Source organism: Phaseolus vulgaris, chromosome 10 (assembly GCF_051622355.1).
Source record: "Phaseolus vulgaris cultivar YP4 chromosome 10, ASM5162235v1, whole genome shotgun sequence".
Lineage (NCBI taxonomy): Eukaryota > Viridiplantae > Streptophyta > Magnoliopsida > Fabales > Fabaceae > Phaseolus > Phaseolus vulgaris.
In genome coordinates this window covers 17,005,945-17,028,146 of record NC_143507.1, presented here as the reverse complement: position 1 = coordinate 17,028,146, position 22,202 = coordinate 17,005,945, and the positions used below count along the sequence as shown (strand labels likewise).

General features: G+C 40.9%; 1 protein-coding gene across 1 annotated transcript; it reads right to left on the bottom strand.

Annotated features, from left to right (window-relative positions):
- Positions 1 to 8,979: 8,979 nt before the first annotated feature.
- On the bottom strand, positions 8,980 to 16,848 carry ARPC4 (binding protein). The gene is made up of 8 exons (XM_090296650.1): positions 16,555 to 16,848; positions 16,392 to 16,457; positions 16,254 to 16,306; positions 16,048 to 16,075; positions 13,225 to 13,299; positions 11,205 to 11,309; positions 9,765 to 9,854; positions 8,980 to 9,305 (listed from the first exon to the last, which is right to left on the bottom strand). The coding sequence occupies exons 1-8, from the start codon at positions 16,555 to 16,557 to the stop codon at positions 9,216 to 9,218; spliced, it is 510 nt and encodes a 169-aa protein (XP_090152776.1). The 5' UTR covers positions 16,558 to 16,848; the 3' UTR covers positions 8,980 to 9,215.
- Positions 16,849 to 22,202: the final 5,354 nt, after the last annotated feature.

Genomic DNA, 22,202 nt, shown 5'->3' with positions numbered 1-22,202 from the left:
AGTGGAGCACCCACAAACAAATGGGCAGGTGGAGTCAGCAAATCGAGTGCTGCTCAGGGGGCTGAAGCGAAGGCTAGACAAGGCCAAAGGAGGCTGGGCAGAGGAGGTCCCCAGAATTGTGTGGTCTTACCACACCACCCCACAGTCCAGCACCCACGAGACACCCTTCAGCCTTGTCTATGGGACAGACGCCATGATTCCTGTAGAGATACAGGAGAGCTCCCCCAGATTTTTGAACTTCGTTGCTGAAGAGTCCAATGAAGAGCGTAAGGTGAATCTAGATCTGCTAGACGAAGTGCGAGAGGAGGCCAGAGTCAGTGCTGAAGCCGTGAAGAGAAGAGTCGAGCGGAGGCACAACTCTAAAGTGAGGCCCAGGCGCTTCCAGGAAGGTGATCTGGTGATGAGAAAGGCGCATCAGAATGACATGCAGAATAAGTTATCCCCGAAGTGGACAGGCCCGTACAGAGTGGTGGAGACGTTAGAGAACGGAGCCTATCGCCTAGAGACTTTGGAGGGAGGAGCAATCCCCAGAACGTGGAACGCCACCCATTTAAAATTTTATTTCAGTTAAAATTGTACGGTAATGGCGTTCTCACGCTAAAAGGCACATGCCTTGTTTGTGGTGGAAACAGTTGAACAGACAAGGGGGCACTCTTTTCCCTAAAGAGGGTTTTTAACGAGGCCACCCAATTAAAGAAAAATTTCCAGCATATAAAGTGTGCTCAAGTATTAAAGTTAAAATCCTCCTTGCCCCAGGTGCAAGTGCAGGTGATTGGTTAGGCCTTACTTGCCCTAGGTGCAAGTACTGGCACCGATCTAAGTCTTCCTCACCCCAGGTGTGAGCGCAAGCAGAAAGGTCTGAAAGGCCAGTGGTGCTAGTAAGACCAAGAGAAGGAAAGGAAAGGTTTTGACAAAACGTCCTTACCCACTTGGCATGCACCAATATTGGCCCAGTAAGACTCTCAGTCAGAAAACCTTTCTAACCCCAGGAGTGAGACAGGGAGTGAGCGACTCAACCCACCAAAGGGTGATGACCTCAGGGAAAGGGAAAGGGGTTAGCGAGAAACACTTCCTTTTCCCCAAGATGAGGCCTTACTTTGAGCAATCGATGTCAAGGTCCTTTATGCACTTAGCGCTAGAGCGACAGAGAAAGCTAAGTAAGGACTAAAGAGCGATCACTGATGAGTTGTCGGTAATTGGCTAGTAGCACAAAGCAGCGCACGAGGACTGTTAAACACCAAGCTGAGGGAATAGCCAGTCGAGATCAAGCAGATCGCGCTAAGCCTGAGTTGGTTGACACTTAGTCGCGCGCAAAGAGTAAGAGAAGCAGATCGCGCTAAGCCTGAGTTGGTTGACACTTAGTCGCGCGCAAAGAGTAAGAGAAGCAGATCGCGCTAAGCCTAAGCTGGTTAACACTTAGTCGTGTGCGAAAGGAAAGGTAAAGCCTTAGATCGCGCTGAACCTAAACTAGCTAACAGTTAGTCGCGCACATAAAGATAAGTGGAGTCCAAAGAAAATACAAAGAGAAATTGAGCAATTGAAACCAAGATATATCACCAGAGATGTTCATACAATTGTCAGTTACAAAGAGTTGAATGGTGCAGAAACATAAGGTTACAGAATGAAACTTTGTACAGAAGAAGTCAAAATTACAAAAGGAAGAGATTCAGGGAGTAGGAGGCCTAAGTTTCCCATCTACCACCGAGTGATGAATGCTGAATTGCGCAAGGTCCAGTTCTGGAAGGACGCAGCGGACTTGCTCGAGCGCCAGCTCGAATCCATCAATGAGGGAATCGGCGCCCACGTTCATCAAGTCCTCTTTCTCCGCCTCCAAACTTCGCCTCGAAGCCTCTGCAGCATCCCTCTGCGTGGTAAGGGTAGCAAGGGAGGAGGCAGCCTCAGACAGCTTGCCCACTGCCTCCTCAAGCTTCCTTTCGGCAGCAGCAGTGGCCTCCTTGGCAGCCTTGAGCATTTCCACCCGCTGAGAATCCTGTTGGCGTAGGGAGGCGTTCTCAGCCTGTAACTCCTCCACCATCTGACTCCGTTCGAGCAAAGAGGAATTCTCAGCCTGTAGCTCTGCCACCTTGCAGTCCAGAGGACCAACAGTCTGCCCCATCAAGATCTCCATCTTGATGGTCTCCTGGACCTGCAGCAAGTACTCCCTCCTGGCCTTCTCCACCATGCCTCGCATCAGCTCGACAGACCCCTGAGCAGCTTCAAGGTCACTGTGCAGCGACTCATTGTCGTGCTCAAGTTCCTTCACCCTTTTCTCCAGGGCTTTCTGCTTGCGATGCTGGGTGGAGAACTCCAGCGAGAGCACCACCTGCTTGGCAGGGTGTGCGTCTATCTCCTCCCCGCTCCAGTCGACGAGCTCCCCATTGCTGATGTACTGTCGCACCATGGAGATAACTCTACTGAAGTTCTCATGGTTGGCTCCAGTGTTGCTTGGGCGCGAGCCAGATCCACCATGTTCAGCATTGGCGGTGGAGATTGTTATTGGAGGCGGGGCACACTCGTTTTGAGCAGAAACACCCCCAGCAGGGTGAGCGGATGGACCAGGTGATTGGCCTGCTGGGGGGGAAGTTGGCGGTTGAGAGGTTGGGGGCGATTTTTGGCCAGGAGAAGATGGGCATGCGGGCTCTGGGGCAGGTCGAGTAGAGGGAGAGGGAGGTGGTGAACCTTCCTCTACCTCTACCACCTCTATCCCTCCAGGCTGGAGAGACGAGACCCCCTCAGCCACTGTTTTCTTCCTCTGGCGGTGAATGAGGGGGGAGCCTGAGCTTTCCTCTTCCACTGAGGCAGCAGCAGCGGCAGGTACCAGCGAAGAAGCCTTCACCAGTCTTTTCCTTTTCTTCCCTTGCTCGGGGCCTTCGGCTGGCGCGACCGAGAGCGGAGGGGCTTCGATTGGCTCAGTGGTGGAAGAGGAAGAGCCAGTCCCTTTGGCCGCTCGGCGTTTAGCGAGCTCCAACACCGCCAACCTCCTATCTTTCCCTGACATTGAATCTGCATAGGCAAGAAAGAGGAAAATTAGACAGCTAAGAGACGCAAGCAAGGTGAAAAGTGTAAGAGCATGCATGAGGAGGTATAAATGTCCTAAGGGGCGGCAGAGAAAGAACTACCTATATATTTCTTCAGGGAAACCACATCAAACTCATCCTTGATGAGGCGAGCGGAGTCATACTTAGCCCCCAGGAGCAACCCACACAGCTCGCGCTCGTAAGGGGCCATGGTCTCGAGGTCCTTGGGTTTTTTAAATTGAACCTGGGGAACCCAGTAGAGGGGGTACCCCTCGAGCAGATGAGGGCTTTGTGGGGTGGCGGATATCATATAAAATCTGCCCTTCCAGTCTTTGAAGGACTGCTGGTACAGGCCCAGAAGCACCCGTCCAGCAACCCCGTTCAGGCTGACCCAAAACCTATCCCCTGGTTTCTTCGCTTCAAAGAAGTAGAGGAACACCTCCACCGAGGCGTTGTTCCCAAAGTGGTTGCACAGGATCTGAAACGCCCGGATGAAGGCCCAGGCATTGGGGTGGAGTTGGCAGGGCGCGACGTTCAACTCCATCATCAGCTCTTTCTCGAAGAAGGTGAAGGGGAGTCGCAGCTTCAACCTTTTGAAGATCGCGGAGTAAACAAAAACGAAGGGCACCCCATTGGTGGCCCTGTCGTCAGCGCAAATGGGCATCCCTCGGGGAGGGATGCGGACTCGGATGTGGAAGTCGTTTTCCCTGTCTATGGAACACGAGGGTTCGTCCCGGTCGTGGTTCAGAAGCGAGTTAAGATGGTCCTCAGGTAGCAAGATGGACGTTTCAGATAGCAACGCCAGAGGGGCCCAGTCATAGACCTTGGCGTTGTCATGGAATGAGGTGACAACAGGCGGTGGCGAAGCTGGTGCACTCACGGAGGGCTGTGCACCAGAAGAAGAGGCAATGACACGAGCGGTCTGCTTCAAGCGAGCCATCGAGAGATAGCTGCAATGGAGGAAAACGAAGGGTCAGAAATAGAAAGGGAGAGAGTGATGGATGGTTCGGTGAAAAACAGAGAGAGGGAATGAGGAAGAAATGCCCAGGTAAAGGAGAAAGAAGGGGAGGCAGAAGCCAAAGCGGAAACATGAGAAAAACCCTAGCGCGGGTTGAGAAGAAGAAAACAGGGAAGATGGATGCATGATGACTAGAATGATAAATACAATCGGTAAAGATGGCCAAAAAGGGGCCAGCGGAAAGAAAAACCATACCTTTGAATGATCGCAAGAGTTTAGGATCACAGAGAATTTGAAGAAAGATGGGTGCGCAGAAGAGAAGTTCGCAGAGAGTTTGGGAGTCAAATGAAGAAGATGAAGGAACAGTGGAAAGGCGCGCCAATTTGAATGAAAGAAGCGCTAGCGACGCACAGCGCTGGCCGTTGATGGGGCCACGTGTCGCGAGATTAAGAAAGGAAGTCCAAACGATAAAGAAGCAGCACGTGAGGTGGCACGTGAGGCGGCCCCACTTGCCACGTAGACTGAGGGCACGACCACTTAGTCTCTTCGCTGAGAACGAGTTCTCGACTCGAGACTGGGGGGCTTGTGATCCGATCGGTCATCGGTAGTCGATGACGTCAGCATCAGAGAACCACGTGGACCACTCGCAGGGTGACACGTGGGCTAAGTGGCAAAGAGGTAGGGGGACGATCGCCAAGAGAGGTGATCGGTGGTCAGTAACCAAGTTACCACCGACAGATCAGGCGGAAGAGAGGTCGGGGGATAGATCACCCAGAATGGTGATCGGTGGTCAGTAGCCAAGTGACCACCAGCAGACCAGTTCCCAGACTCGCGCCTGGAGGCAGAGCGCGAGTAGCGAATAAACACTGATCAGTCATCGGGTGTATTGTCATCGGGGTCTCGTGTTACACGCAGTTAAACCGGGACTAAGGTTCCCAGCGAGAGCGTTACGCATAGACCTCGCATGAGCACACCTCAAGGAATCATGCACGAGAGTGGCCTGAGGGAACTAGTAAGCCAGTCAGTGATTGGTGATTCCCTCAACCCATTACGTGCGTGTCATCCAGAAGGGTAAGTCGCCTACACAGAGAGTAACGTTCGGTGAGTGCGCCTAGACCAGCCACGCCCGACATCCGCTCCTAAGAGTGTGCAATTTACCCAGATAAGAGAAGCATCCTAAGTTACTCCGCAAGGGCGTAGCTTAGGCGGACAAAGAGAGGCGCTAGAGCCCTTCCAGTAAGTGACGCGTGTGTGGTTAGATGTGAGTTGCAGGCCTCCACGTGTCACCATCTGAGAGGGGTGCGGTCCAGACAAAAGAGCACTCCGTACCGCTAAAGGTACAGACAGGCGCAGCCAAGCGCAGACATGCGCAGACTCTCACGCTCCCCATTGCTGATTCTGAAGGTACGCTTTCTCTGAAAAGCATGACAGGGTTCTGACACATGCCAGAAAAGCATAACAGAATTCTGTTATGCCCAGGAGCAGGGAAAGAGAGATAAAAGGCAGAATCAGAGTGAGAGTGAGGGGGGAGGAAAAAACAGAGTGCAAGTTTTACACACACACATTTTACTAAGTTCCCAGTTTCTGGTGGTTCTGTTGAACTAACTTGATCGTCGGAGTGCAAACGGCCGCTAGAGGCGCCGTCTGTGTATTTTGCAGGTCACATCTTGAAGCCATCAGAGAGACAGAGTTCAGAAGGTGATTCTTCAGGAGACACAGTCGCGAAGACAGGGCAGAAAGTGTTACAAAGCGATTCACCCACGTCCAAGTTGCCGGCAGGATCAAAGCTCATCCACAGCTTCTTTCCTAGATTCTTCGCTTCAAAGAAGTACAAGAAAACATCCATCGATGGCATATGGCCATAGTGGTTGCAGAGGATGGCAAAGGTCCTGACGAATGCCTAGCTGTTGGGATGCAGCTAGGCAGGGGCCACATTGACCTCGGTCAGTAGCGCACGCTCGAACCCCGTGAATGGAAGGCGAAGCTTGAGCCTTTTGAAGGTGGTCGAGTACATGAAGAAAAAGGGGTCTTCAGGGTCTGCGCGGGGGTTCGCCCTCCCTACAAGGCAGAACCTTCACAAACCTATCATGCTCCCTCCAGAAAATGTGATACTTCTCATCAGACTCACCTTCTTTGTACGCCTCTATGTTCTTAAAGGAGGTGATTTGAGATGTTTCTGTGAGAAGGCTATCGGGAGCCCAGCGGTAAAGCGATTTGTAGTCGATGGAGGGAGGTGGGTTTGGTGTAGTTTGGGTTCGAGCCATCTCGAAAAGAAGAGCTAAGGAAGGAGAGGATAAAAAGAAGAAGAAAAAACGAAGGTTTAGAGGAAGAAGATGGTGCGACTCAGGAATATAGAAAAACAGAGAATACGTGAAAACGAATAGCATGAATCATAAAATGCAGAAAACATAAACAGTCCCAAAACAGTTATAGCAGATAATGAGCATCAAAATCATAAAGCAGGGGCAATCATAAAATAAAAATCGTACCTTTGAGCAATTAGGGTTCGAAGGGTTGAAGTGGTTGAGGAAGAAGAGAAAGCGTGCTGGGAGCAAAAAGTGCTTGAGAAATGCTAAGTGAAGTAATGAAACAGTGAAAGAGCGTAGGGGTTTTGGGGGGTTTAACGTATACGAAGAAGCGCAAGCGGAAACGAGCCTTAGTCGTTGATCTTGCCACGTGTACGCTGGTGGAAAAGGTATGGTGAGACGTCACTTCGGTGCACTGTTCACGTCCCGTCCCTAAAGTGTCACGTAGGTCGTCATAGGCAATCACTTAGCCTCTTCGCTGAAACAAGTTACAGCTCGAGCCTGGGGGGCTTGTGTACAGGCCAGACCTCGGTCATCGACGCCAGAGAAAGACATCGGAACTCGGACATCGATGGTCTGATAGTAATGGTGGGCCACGTAAGCTAGGCCCCACAAATAGTATGAGTTAACATGAGTTAACACACAAATACCAAAAATACCTAAATCACGAGAGGATCATGCATGGGGTGTGTATAGTACATTCGGGTACGACACAAGCAAGTGTTCCCTAGAGGCGCTAAGGCCCAAAATGGTTAGGGTTTACATGGAAAGACTGCATGCATGGCACGTGAATAATTAAGGCACCCACAAAACAAATGGCGCCACAGCGCTGTTAGAAAGATTGCACTCCAGAAGAGGCAAGTTTTGTGACGCGGCTGCGCTAAGCTTGTGCAACGCGTCACAAGATGCCTCGCCAGTGAACCCTAATTCCACTTAAGGAAAGATCCTTGAGGGATAGGGAATTTGACCTAATACATCCTATATAAAGGGTGGTAAGAACCCTAGAAAAGGTACGTCGTTTCTAAGACTGAAACTGCTTTCACATACTTATTGTTTCTAGCCCAGTACTGACTTGATCGTCGGAGTGCAATCAACAGGTAGGGCCCCCTCTGTTTCAATGGAGCCACTCTCAGCTACCCAAAGAGAGAGCAGAAACCACTAGGAGATAGGAGGAGCCACCATCTGCCTTTAAAGTCAATGGCGGCTGAGTCAACCGGCGAGAACATTCTCTAAGAGTAAAATAAGACTTGTTGTGTACTTTGATTTGATTTGTACCAGGTGTGATCAATCCTATTTCTTCCTTCAATTGTATTTCTTTAAGGACTTGTGTTCACATAATCAGAGGGTTTTCTGATTTGTGGTGTGATTGTGTGTGCCAAAGGAAGTGTGTGTTTTTAAGGGGTTCAATATCACTTCTTTGGTGGTTGTGTGTTTGTAATTTGGTTTTTGATTACTTAGTGCATACCCAGAGGTTTCTGGGAACTGGATGTAGCTCTTGGTATAAGAGTGAACCAGTATAAAATTGCTTGTGTGATTTTTTCTCTCCCTTAACTCTTGTATATCTATTTTTAGTTGTTTTTATACACTGCTGATAAAAACAACCGGTTAAATCGCAGAAACAACCGGTTCAATCGCAGAAACAACCTGTTGAATTTATGAAATTCAATTAAAATTGTTTTCTATCTTGCATTCTTTTATTCCTTTGGCTGGGATTCTTCTTTGATTCTCTTCATACCTTCAAAACTTCCGAAAAACGTTTGAAAACAATTCATCCCCTCTTGTTTAAGGCCTACAATTCTAACACTCTCTTCCTTCGACCCCTCCTGGTTCCCTTCCAGATATTCCTTTAAGAATCCGTCCTTTACCAAGCCTGCTAACTGATAGCCCAGAGCTATACAATGTTCCACATCATACCCAAACCCTTTGTAGAACTATCACCATGTCTCCTTTCGCGACCCAAGTTCCTTTTAGATTTTGGGAGAAATTTCAACTTATCTGCCATCTCTAGCATGCTCAACAATTCCTTGTAAGTCATCCAGAACCTTGATCGAAATGCACATTTTATATTTAAATCAATGAAGTGATGAATATATATTTAAAAATTAAAAGACACATGAATGTGATTTTATTAAAAAATATATATAACCAAAGTAATATATATTCTAGAAGTTAAAGGATGTCCATGAGTTTAATATAAGTACAATTTCTGTCATTCTTATTTAAAAACAATATCTGAAAACATAAGTACGTGGTATTGGTAAAAATTGAAAAATAACTTAATAGGAAGGAGAGAGACACGGGAGGCAACACATTGATACAAGTGGATTGAATTTTAGATGTAATAAATATATTTTATTTGAAAAAAAAAGTCACAACCTTAAATTGGGCTTAATTGCATCTTTTATTATTTAACTATTATTATCCTAGAAATTTATTATTTAATCTCTTTTTTCTCACACATTTCTCGCACAAAAAAATTCATTTTCTTTTATTTTTGCTTATAATTTTTTAAATGTGTATCAAAATTATGACAAGCCTCTAAAAAGTATCATTGTTTTACTATGAATTTTAAAATAAGTAAAATGTGAAAAGACTTCGAAAAAATATAAAATCTATGAAAAGAACTTGGATGATAAAACATGAATAGTAATAATGAATAAAAAAAACTGAAGTGATAAATTGGCGAAAAAACAAATAATTTAGTGACAAATGTGCTAACTTTTAGTAGCTTCAATTACTCCGAATGACATGCAGGTTTGTCAGAACTTCTTTATATACTGTACTAAGCTCTACAAAATTTATTCTTCAATTCTCTTAAATATAATAAAACCACATACCATTGGCTCATGGGGCAAAGCACTTGATAAGTGAAGTGAAACTAGACCTGCAAAGTACAATTTACACGGATTTGGCAGTTTCAACTAGTCTAAGGCATCAGATAAACTGCTTCAAAAATTCTGTAGCAACAAGCCTCCCCCTTGTGTTCACCGACATTTTGAGCTCACTTATCTCTTTATCAATGTCCTGTAATTTGAAGGCCATTATTATACTAAATTTCCAACAATTAACCAGAACTAAGTAGAAGAAACATTTTTTTAATATTGACAATATCCTATATAAAGTACAAAAGATCGATGAAAGTAGTCATTTATATGTCGGAAGGTAATAAAAAGCAAGCAAAAACATCATCTTGCTGTTTCAAAATATCAGTAAATCTTTTTAAGTGCAGTATACCAAATACCAATCTGGCAGGAAAAATCTGTAAGCAAATCATTTATACCCCGTTTGAAAGTTTACGTATAAGGTTTAGTAGTATCTAACATTCAATAAAGAATATCAAAATGTTATTCTATTTATTATATTTTATTTTATTTCTGCATGTTATAGTGTTCTTTGAACCAATCAGTATCCCTAATTTAGATAATCACTACATGTCACGTGATAAAATGCAAATCCAAATTATTGGGTCAACAAGATTCTTGCCTCCATAAATTGCACTATAAAATCAATGAGTTTGTGCTTCTGCATATCCTCACAGTGGTAATTTGTTATAAGGAAGCTAATGTCATATCCCTGCCAAGAGAAACAACAAGATGACATCAATGGTCACTGACAAGTTACCAAGAAAACAGAAGTATGATAAAAGAAATTGTCTTCTACCTAGTGAAAACAAAATTATATTTAGAATTATTAAAAAGTGGACTTTTAAGTCTAATTCAACCTTATAAAACCAACTTATAAGGTGAGACTTATTAAGAAATGCATTTTAAACCTAATTTAACCTTATAAAATTGGTTTATAAGACGAGTTTTGCACCCACTTATATACTACGAATTATCATTATCTCTAATCGATGTAAGATCTCTAAAACACCTCCCTCACGTCGACATTTGTCAACACGTGTGTGTGACTATATATTATGGGTGGTCCGATAACAACCCAATAGCGGGTGACCTGATAAGTCTAACAAACTCTCGTTAGTATAGGCTCTAAATGATTATAATATCATATTAAGTAGTTGACTTTAAGTCTGGCTCAACCTTATAAAACAGGTTTGCACCACTTATATACTATGAAATATCATTATCCCTAATCGATGTGGGATCTTCGACTATAATCATTAACAATATGAACAAAGTAAACTACCCCAACAATGTTGTGATTCTTAGTAATAATTATTCACACGTGAATTAAAAAACTCTTTGGAAGGTAAATAATCCACCATAGAATTTAAAAAACACTCATAAATAGACACTATGCAGTATTTTCAATATATAAATCAGTGCCAAAATATAAGAAAACAATATTAAACGCAAGGATAGCTTTGCAAGTCCCCGTTTTATGTCTGTAGAGGATTTCTTTCACCTTTTAAACCAAGCACTACCTTGGAAATGAATAATAAGTAACAGAATTTCAGTGAATCTGGTATACCTATTGCTTTTGTCAAATTTTAGTAATAATGATAAGTCATCAATCAAAGCACAACCTTAGAATGATGCTGTTAAAATGTAATGTTATTTTATTATTATTTCTTTTGTATGTACCCAACTTTAGGGTTAGGGTGGGATGTGCCTTGCCTTATTTTGTAACTCTTATGTGTGTATGTGCATATATAGATATATATATATATAATATAATATATACACCAATAAAAAAGCACAACAGTGTAGGTTGGATACACTGATCTCCTCCATCTCATTTATTCAAGTCATGCAATACACAATATCTAGGAAACAACCTCAACAAATACTTCTACAATTTAAACATTCAATGAAACTCCACGCAAGTATCTCCAATAGATGTCCATTATAAATAACTAGACACTGCATTATTCAATAAGAAAATTTATCAACAGACACGGTTGTCAATTTAAAAGAAAATGAAAAGGAAAAAAAAACTAGTTTAATGCTAATAGATACAAACCTGAACAGGCTTTCTCCTGAGTACTTGGAAAGCCTCAGCTCTCATTGACAAAAATCTAAGAAATTTCTTGGTCAGTATGTTTTCAAGTTCATCTGCCTGCTTAACCTGCTTAGGATGAGAAAGAATAAATTAGAACAAGGAATTAGGGACATGAATATTGGTATATCTCATGTGAATTTGATGCTTCAAACAAAATCTCTTTCAACGATTAGTTTGGTCAACTGCTGATAAAATTAAATTATAAATCCAATTTACCACTTTCAGTTTATTAAAGTTTTAAAGTGAAAGTTATGTTAGCAATTTAGAGCTACTTTTAACATATTCAAGATGCTTTCATAATTTCATTTAAGAGAATCCAAGAAAGTTCAGATAACTAGGAAGACTGCACTATCTCTATTAATTAATATTCATATATTCAGTAAAAATAATTATTTTTAAAACTCTTATTACTGCACTATTGACGCTATTATTTGAATTTATTTCACAAGTGAAGAAAAGTTAATAATAGCCTTTAAGATTTCCTATTATTCACACACGCACACAGGGACTCCTAAACATAGATCTTATATGGTAGATACATCTAACTATATGAGGAAACAAATGACACCCAGTACCTGTCAAATATAAACAAAGTAAACATGACGAGTCTACTCAGAAGAATATGACTGAGGTATAACTTTTCATAAAATATAGACAACTTGTTCTGGAAAAACCCAATAACACTAGTTTGCATTGTTTATCATATATGGACCTCACAAATTGAAATTTCTAAGATAGTGAGTCCTGACTCTAAAAGTAAAGGTATCATATTGAAATTTATGACATTTTTGGACTGGTGCCGGTACAATAAAGTTTAAATGCACAATTGACCAAGTGCCGCACATCAATTCCCGTCACCTTATTGGTCCATCCAAGCACAGTGAAGCCATTTTTTTCTGTTATTATTCTCAAATTCTACTCACCTTCTCTACTTCCCATTCCCTATTTAGTTATACCAAATTTCCAACACACTGTGTAGAATATCTTTCAATATTCATTAGAGGTATAGATTAGTCAGTACATCAATCTGAAGTTTTACACATTGTTGATATGTAGTACATCAACAGCTAACCATGAAAAGGAAAGCTTTAAAGAAGGAAGAAGCATACAGAAAAATCACTAAGTTAATGAAAGATGTTCTGAGCCCGAATGGACAGTTCATGTCTTAAAGAAACGCCACAAATTTAGCAGCCTCCAGCTAAGAAACCAATCATTATTGTGAATATTACACACAAGTTTACTGCACGTTCGTCTACCACACAAACAATAAACTGATAATCGCAAACGAATACAAAAGAAAGAAATGACGGCATGAAGGAGATAAAAGATCACACCCAAAAAGTAATGTAATTTAATTGAAGTGTTAATGAATTTCAATTTACATCCATGACAGAATTCACTAGGAACACAGATTACAACTTTAGGTTTCTCTCTGAGTGAACCCTCGCTCTTAGTTTATAGTTGTAACAACTTTAACTAACTGAACGAACTCATTTACGAGTGACATTAGAAGGTCTCTATTTATACGCAGAGTCAACTGCAATTAGATTGTACACGTAATTCAATGGAAGTGTTAATGAACTTCAAATTACATCCACGATAGAACACACTATGAACACAAAGATTACAATTCTAGGTTTCTCTCAATGAACTCTCGCTCTTAGTTAACAATTGTAACAACTTTAACTAACTATACAAACTCTTATATAAGTGACATTACAGGGTCCCTATTTATAAGCAAAGCCAACCCCACTAACATTGTACACGTGCTATAACTAAACAAATAGGACACATGGACAATACGACACACATTTGGTCATAAGCAGCTCCAGTCTCCTAGACACTATAGTAGACTAGATGTGATACTCAGACTAGACTTTGTTAACAGATGTTACTGAATCAATCTTCACAATCATGGGACGAGACTGAATTTTAAACCATTTTAACAAAACATTAGTCTCACAAACAAGAAAAAATATACCTTGAGACTTATCCGCAATGAATTGATAGATGTTTCTATTAAGCACTTTTCAGCCTCATTTCGACATATCAAAACCTGTTACAACAAATGCACATATTTTTCCAATGAAGCATTGATGCAAGAGTGATATACCATTTAGGAACGTAGAGTCAAACAAAAACCAGTAAGACACAATTATCACCTACAAGTTTCAGCTTCATCCAATTGAAGTATACAATAATTTAGAAAGGTATGGTAAAAGAAGACATTAAGATTAAGGCACAACTATCATGATAAGAGTCGGCTTAATTCTAATGAAGACAACTTAAAGCCACATCCTATTTGTGTTGCTGATGAACATAATAGCAAAAGCAAAATAACAGAAGAGTGTAAATTCCAAAAATCTTAATATTAGACTAGAAAAAAACTTGTTTTCAAGCTCATCTTTTTCCAGTAAGTATATATTTGATATCCAAAACAGAGACAGACAAACATTAACCATGAACTTTAAAACAAAAGGGATGTGAGTCCAAATGACAAAATATATCATTAACAAAAATAATGAAATACTATAGAAGCAATCATTTATAATTCTCCGACCCCACTAATAGAAATGTCCCTAAAATTGCTTCTCACTACTCACCCCCACTCTCATTCTTTACCACACATGTATTTACCCTAATTAAGTTATTGTCTCAATACTCAGCACCTTTTTCTTTATTGTCCCTCATCTCACACGCCAGACTTTTGGCCCACTTGTATTTTCCTTTGACTCTTTTTCTTCAGATTGTGTATCCATCCTATCATAAAGATATTGTTTTTGGACTTAATCCTCAAGACTATAGGAATGCTTTGAATATCAAAACTAGCAATGTATTTTCCACTATTACATTTAAGAACTCAAAAGATAATAAAAGCCTGATTGTAAAGGTAGCAACCTAACACTGTTAGATCTTATAGTGTTTGTGCTCAAAGAATTTTTTCTCCTATTTTGTCAATTATCAATAAAATAATTTCATTGTATATTGTAGATCTTGGTGGTGTATTGAACATTTTCTAATGTAGATCATCTGGTTATAGATGTCTAAGAAGAAGATAGTCTTGTTATAGATGTCTAAGAAGAAGGCAGTCTGGTTATTGATGCCACAATAACTTTTGTGTTGTACTGAACTCTTTTTTAAGGTAGAACGTCTAGTTATAAATGTCTAGTGAGTAGATGGTCTGATGATGGAGAGATAGACTGTCTAGTGACCAGCAGCTATTGCATATGTTTTAGGTATGATTTTGTTTGTAGTTCTAAATAACTTGTAACTGTTTTATGTGTCCCCTTTCTAAAGGAGAATTGTATCTCCAAGTGATGCAAACTAAACACTTACCTTGCATAATACATGAGACAATTTATTCTTTTTCTAGCTTTGTGTTTGTTCTTTTTTGCATCTTCCTTTGGTGTGATTCGCAATTCATGTTGCAAAGTTCTTTCATTGATCTTAAACTCAATTTGGCACTTGGTGCACAACATGTACAATGGAATGCTAGACAATAATTTTAAATTTTAACTAAAAACTATATGGGCTATCCTAAATGCAGTATCTACATGATACATCTCAACAATTTGTTTTCATCACTTAAAAAAAAATTTAAACCACTTCCGTTTGATGTTTTCATCTTATTTTCTTTAAATATAAAAAGGATCTCTAGCCAAGCCCAACACCAAAAATGTATATATGTTTGCACTAAATTGACATAAGCAATTATCCACCCAATATAAAGTAAAACATTAATTTTTTAGGAGGATTTGCATCTTGTTTTTCTAATGATGATTCTTTGATCTCATCCTCCCCACCAAAGAACCTTCTCTGTGTTGATCTCTCTCAGGCCTTTGAGTGCAAGTATTCATTTACGTTGCAGTTCCTTTTTCCTGATTTTAGACAAGTCTTGTTTCATGTTATTCCTCTTTTAGATTAAATGTGCCTCAGAAACAAATTATAATATCTTCCCAAGTTATCACTATAAATTACATGAAGCCTCCATCACAAGGACAATGTTGGAATAGGGTATGTCTTGAAGTTGAGCACTCCATTCAATCAAGAAACCCTAGGGTTTAGAGAATATAAAGCATGGTGCCTACAAACTCTAGCATTCCTTCTAATTGGAATCTTAAAACACTTCATCATAACACCATCAACTCATGTGTTGAAGCACAAACACACTCCTTCCAACTTCAGCCGAGCTACCAGCACCAAATTTCTCAAACTATTTACTACCTCTGCAGTAACAGATGGGTCGGCCTCTCCAACCTATAGGTGGATATGAATAAAAATTAAAGAAAAGGCATTTACAAGATATTCCAACTTGTAAAAAACCTATTGGCAAGAAGTAACAAACTGATTGTGAAAAGCTGAGTTACAAGGACCTTATAATTCCAAGAAAAAGATCGTAAGGAATGAACAAATTCATTAAAACACGAGCACGGGCAAGGTTACCAAACAAAAGCTTAGTGGTCAAGTATTCAAAATTCCTGAAAAGCTAGACTCAACAATCCTAGATACCATCCAATTTGAACTTTGAAGAAGGAATAGATTTTAGGAAACAGATATATATTACCGAACTCATTCTAAACCGAAAAGACCCAACCATGCATGAATTACCATTAGCCTGAGACCAAAGCTTCTATCAACCTAACTTCTCTTTTCATCAACTTAACTACTACATTAGATAAGAAAAAGAAAGAACCTATATAACATTTTGGCAATTCAACAACACAGTTACATACCTTAAATAGAATGGAAACAAAACTAAAAACAGAAATTACTACACAATGATACAAAACGATATGGAAATTACCGGATTGAGGAGGAGTTCGGGGCTGGTCCTGCACATAACACATCAAAATTCACAATCTAATCGTTTTGAATTTTTTAATAAGAACATCTTGAATCGGCGTATTATATTTCGAAAACAAAAATTACAATCTCAATTACATTATTATTAGATTCGTTCGTTTTCTCTTACCATTCTGAATTAGATCAAAAGACAGAGAGAGAGCGTACTTGAGTTCAACCTCGGGCTTGTTATGCCTTTCGACTTCTTGACAGGGAAAGTTCTAGAAGCGTAGCGAAGAAGAACAGAAGAGAAGACGTGATTGGAGAGAAAATGTATATATAGAGAGAGAGGGAGAGAGAAGGTACCTGGAGGCACATTGCGGCTTCGAGCGTGTTGCGAATACAGGTCAAGTATAGCCGCAACGTGCTCGTCTGAAACGCAAAACGGTGTGTTCAATTCAACGGCGTCATTTAGTTTTAACAGGATATGAATGATGCGATGATTGAAGGATGGTAAGAAAGAGCGTACCATGAGTTGGGATTTGGGTCTGAATCTGAGGAACCCTGCGCTTGGTTTGGAGAAGAGTGATGATGGAAGAGTAGTGGTGGTGCGTGGAGTGTAAGAGAGGATTATGAGAGTGATTGAAAGAAAGAAAGAAAAAGCAACAAATAGTTTGTGCAGTGGGGATCCAACGAAGTTCACCAACTACGCTTTTCTGCTTTTACCAGATTCGCTTCAGTATGGTTTGGTGCCTTTTTGAGGGATTGTGATTGACCCTCATAACCAATACAACATTACCTACTTCCATCTACCATTTTCTTTTTATGTTCTTTTATCTTATTTTCTCTTTATTTTCATTCTCCAAATGCCACGTTATACACATTTTTCTATATTTTGGTTTTCAAAAGAAAAAGTTAACAAGGCAACTTTCAATTAAATTACTCAATCAACTACTACTTTATTTCTTTTTTGTTAAACTTTTAGCTAAAATCATAGTTTTGTGAAGTTAATTTCACAAAATAATAAAATTATTGGGGATTTCTTGAAATACTAGTTTTCTCGGAGTTTTTCTCATTTTTCTAGTGAGTGTATGAATGGGATATGTACTGCGCAAGAGGGCTCGTGACCTCGGCCCAAGTATTTGAGGGAGGTTCGCTTGGTGTTTGGACCCAAGAGGTGGGTCGTGAGCTTGACCCAGATGTTAGTCAGCCCAGAAAAGGTAATTAAGATAAAAGATAAAGAAATATTTATTTTTTGTTATAATGTGCATGTTAGTTATTGTTCTTGTCGGTTGACTTCCTTGTCAGTTGACCTTAGTGACAAGCTCTAGTCGCGGTCTGTCTCTTCTGAAATCCGTTCTACATCTTGTTGCACTGGAATGCAGCTCGGTTGAAATAGAGGTGACCCTACTTGTTGATTCCACTCCGACGATCAAGTCACTAAGGGCTTATTAATATTTAAGGAGTATTCAGTTTCAGTCTCAGAAGCAACGTACCTTTACCTAGGGTCTCAAGCCCCTTTTATAACTATTCGTGTAACAACTTTCGTTCATGAGAATATAATCTCAACTGAAAGTATAACTGAAAATACTTAATCTTTTATCTTAAAAGAAAAACCACCTGCCACGGGCACCAATTATCTTCAGGTGCGCTAACATTCTGTTTTACGTGTGCACCCTTATCTTTCGGCGCTCCTCTTTTATTCTCAACAACCAGTAACTATCATGTAACCAACATGCAACGTATTCAGTTAACAAACTTATGCGTATATTTATGTAACTAACAACCACAGATATGCATATACCTATCTATAGGTTAATATATGACAAAACTTATTTAATTATTCCCCCACCGAGCTTACCAATAAAACTAGGCCTAACACATGGCCCACTTTATAGGCCCAACAGTCGAGCTTACCTACTCACCTCGTGCACCGAGTTCCAATTACTGAGCATCGAGCACTCTGTCCAGTACAATTATATATTAATACGTGTTAATTACATGTTAATTAAAAAGTTGTTGAGAATAAAAGAGTAAACACCCAAGAATAATGGTTGACATGTTAAACATAATGTTTTCCTACTGTTAGCACCTAAAGATAAGTCGTGCCTGTTACCAGGTGGTTTTTCTGTTATGATTAAATGCTCTTCTGTTGAGATTACATTCTCGTTAGAGAAAGTTGTTGACGGGATATCTATAAAAGAGGCTTGAGACCCCTGGTAAAGGTACGTTGTTTATGAATACAAAGACTGAAACTGATTTGATATCTCTAGTGCTCTCACTGACTTGATCGTCAGAGTGTAATCAACAGGTAAAGGCCCCTCTGTCCAACAGAGTCAAATGCCAGACTTGCTAGAGAAGACAGATCAGAAGCGGAGCCTTCCATCCAGTCCACCCGAGGTCAATCGACGAGAACATTTGGCGCCCACCGTGGGACACGTTAAAACCTGATCCCATCCAAATTTGTGTTGGGATCCGAAGGAACTGATGGCGCCTCCTTAAAAAAACTCATGGAGACCATGAAAGTCCTTTAAGAAGCAAACGAAAAAGCCAAAGCTGAACAGAAGAGGCTGCAAGCGGAAGCTAAAGCTAAGCAAGAGCTTCTGCAACAATGTTTGATGGCAGAAATCACAGCCTCTCGCATGGCTATGGAGGAGCATGTGCGGGTCAACAAGGAGTTGCTTAAAACCAATGAGGAATTGCGGAGGAGTTTGCAGCAACGTGACCAACGTTCCACCAGGGAATGAACTTCAAACTTACCAGTAAGGGATACTCCCAAGCCATTCTCACAGGCAATCATGAATAAGGTCGTGCCATCTCACTATAACACCCAATATGGCCTTTTTCATGGGGGAAGAGGACCCTGAAAGCCAAGTCACGACATTCAATGCTCAGATGATCATCTCAGGAGGAACGGATGCCATTCAGTGCAAGATGCTCATGGGCACTTTTACAGGTACAACCCTCCAATGGTTCAGTGGGAAACCCGAGAGCCACATTACCTCTTTCTCCTAGTTCACTAGGTTGTTCAGAGAACAGTTCTTCGCCAACAAGGTCAAACCTCCAAAGCTGTATGACCTCTTTGGCGTGAGGCAAAGGGAGGGAGAGAGGTTGAAGGAGTATTTGAACAAGTTCAGTGCGCTAATAGTAAGACTTTAGATGCATGATGAAGAGATGATGATCGTCGCTTTCGAGCAGGGGATGGCAACAAGGCCATTCAGTGATTCGTTGATCAGGAACCCAATGGAGACATCTTTTGAGGTGCGTGAGGTGGTTGTCACACATATTGAGGCGGAAGAAGCCGTGCTGCGAAAGATCGGTAGCTTACACTCTAGGTAGCCTAAGCCTAAGGAGATCATCCGAGACCGACCTTTGTGGGTCCATGAAACCTCTCTAGAGAAGAGAACAAACTTGAGGTATGTGCCTTATCTGGCCAAGAAAGACGAGTCGAGGGGGAAGGCAAGGGAAGAGTCGCAAGCTCGACCCAAGTTTCGTTTATCCTACAAAGAGCTCTTGGGTATGCCAGTAGTGGTAGACAAGTTGAAGTTTCCCTAGAAGACGAAGCAGAACCTAGGGTCACGAAAAGATGCCTGGTGCAAGTTCCACAGGACATTCAGGCATAACATGGAGCGATGCATAGCCTTACCAACTGGATAACCTAGTCAAGGATACTTAAAGGAGTATTTCGAGGACAGTCAGGAAGGACCACAAGGTGAAGTTTTCCTTAGGGAGCCGGTACACGGGGAGTTAAATACCATCTCTGGAGGAGGAAGGTCGGCTACCAAACGTAAGCGGTATGCCTGGGCAGTGATATCTTCAGAGACAAGGATACCTGGTCATGCTCAAGAGCCCGCCCTATGCTTCACAGGGGTTGATCTAGAGGATGTGGTTTCTCATGAGAATGATCTGGTGGTAATATCAGTTGTGACTGTGGGGCGAAAGGTACACAAAGTTTGGACCTCACCAGAGGAGCTGGGCATAAACCAGCACACCAACTATTCTTCCTTTTGATCTTCTTATAAGATAGAAATATGTTGTAAATAATTTGAGCTCTCTTGAGGGGTCCAAAGAGTAGAATAAGCTGAAATAGGTGCCTATAACATAATAGGGGGTGTAGTTATCATTTTAGCTTGTTTCTAGCCCTTTATGAAGGAAATTTGACCTAGATTCTAAAAGAACGAGCCTAGGGTGCGGTTTTGACTTAATCAAACCCTAAAGGCAGCCCCTCACACATTTACCACCCTACCCTTGCCCTTCTTGCCCACCAAGGCACCCATTCCCATAAATAGGGTGCCTTACTCCATGTATTAACATGTTGAATTTGAATAGAAAAGTTACTTTGCACAATTTGTGTGAGGTGTTTGTGAGGCTTGTTTCCTCTTAGAATTAGTTCTTATCTTGAGTGATTTGAGAGCTCTCAAGTGGCAGTCATCAAACCTTATCTTGGAGGAAAACCACACTCCAAGTGGCGTGATCTGTTCTCAATCCATCACATAAGCATTTCCTTCCTTCATCTCTTCCATTTTTCCATTACTCCATTTTATCTTTGTGTTCTTATGTTCTTATTTTCCTCCATTGTCGATTCATTTTCCATCATGCTTGTATGTTTCCTTCCATGTTCATTTAATTTTTGCTCTTCATCATCAATCACCATATACTTGTATTTTTCCTTTGCTCTTTAGAAGTGAACCTTCACACTTACTTAACCACTTGGTTAAGTTTGTGTCTTGTGGGGATCTTCTTTGGGTTCTCACCATATAATTGATAAAAAAATCTCAATCCTAAGTAAAGTGTCACATCTAAAAATGGAATCATCTAAAATCAACTCACATGACTGCCTTTATAGGAGGGAGGAGTAATCACCATAAAGGCCAATCAGAAGGTAGCCAGAAAGTCTTACGAGAGTAGTCTAAAGAATTGAAGGAATACTTATGCAATCGCATAGTCGAGGTGCTCGGGAATGGAGCGTATAGACTAGAGACTCTGCTGAGGGAAGCCATTCCTCGAGCGTGGAACGTGGCAAACCTCAAGTTGTATTTCAGCCAGGATATTCTTGCTTAATGCTTTCTTTTTTAACAATGTGATGGAGGTGATGCTCTTTTTTCCTTGAAGGGGTTTTTTAATGAGGTCACTTAATGATAAATTTTTTCTTGGGAGATGATGCATTAATTTTTTGATTTACTTATATTAGCACACGGTAAGTCGACCTAGCTCGGCATGTATGCCTGAATGTAGGCGCCCCGTGGAATTAATTTGTTTGTTGATTTACTTAAGTTTGTGTAAGTCGACCTACCTCAATATAAGTGTGTATACCCGAGTATAGGCGCCATGGGGAATTGATTTGTTTTACCTAAGCACATATAAGTCGACCAACCTCGGTATAAGTACGTATACCCTAGTATAGTTGCTCTGTGGGATTAATTTTCTTGTTGAGTTAATCGAGTATGGGCAGGTAAGACGACCTAGCTCGATGTCAGTATGACCACTTGAGTATGGTGCCCTGTGTATAAAATTTTTACCTAGTGCAAGTAAGACTGTTGATCAAGAGCGATCGAGTGCTTTATAGAATCCAAAGCCAAGATGTTTGATGGAAGGATGGTGTTGTTGTTGTGTTTAGGTGGGATCTGGGTAGAATAAAGTGTGATCCACTCCCTTGTTGAATCTAAAACTAATGTGAATTAAAACCTTTTTGAAATTAAGTGTTTTTCCAACTAAGTAAAAAATAACATGTTGTTTTGTCGAATCAACCGGTTGTTTTACTCTTAGGAGTTTTAGAAAAAGGTTGAAAGGTGTTTGGTTTGGTAGACTTAACTGTCAAACCAAAACAATCGGTTGTTTCGTGGTTTCAATCGATTGTTTCTTTGAAAATCCTAACAAAATTTAGTTTTGAATGGTGAATCTGTTTTAAATGTTTTTTAACTGAATATGCTCTTTCATTAAATGCTTTGACCAATCTTTGGAAAATATAAATGGTTTGTTTATGTTTTCAAACAAAGAAGAAGAAACAACTTTAAGAATTTTAGTTTGACATATTTGTTTTTGAGATTTCAAGATTCACATCAAGCTTTGGATTTTCAAGTGAGAGTGGAATAGGATTGCAATTGTATTCAATTCAGATTGTAGTGTGATCAGGTGTAATCCTTTCTAAACCTACTGTATTTTTGGTGTTGTGTTGCC

Excerpts from the sequence above, each read along its gene's own strand:
- ARPC4 (XM_090296650.1), bottom strand. Across the intron at positions 13,300-16,047 it reads CCGAACTCCTCCTCAATCCG|GTTTTGATATGTCGAAATGA; the intron begins GTAATTTCCATA and ends TTGTTGTAACAG. Across the intron at positions 9,306-9,764 it reads TTATAGTGCAATTTATGGAG|GACATTGATAAAGAGATAAG; the intron begins GCAAGAATCTTG and ends TTCAAATTACAG.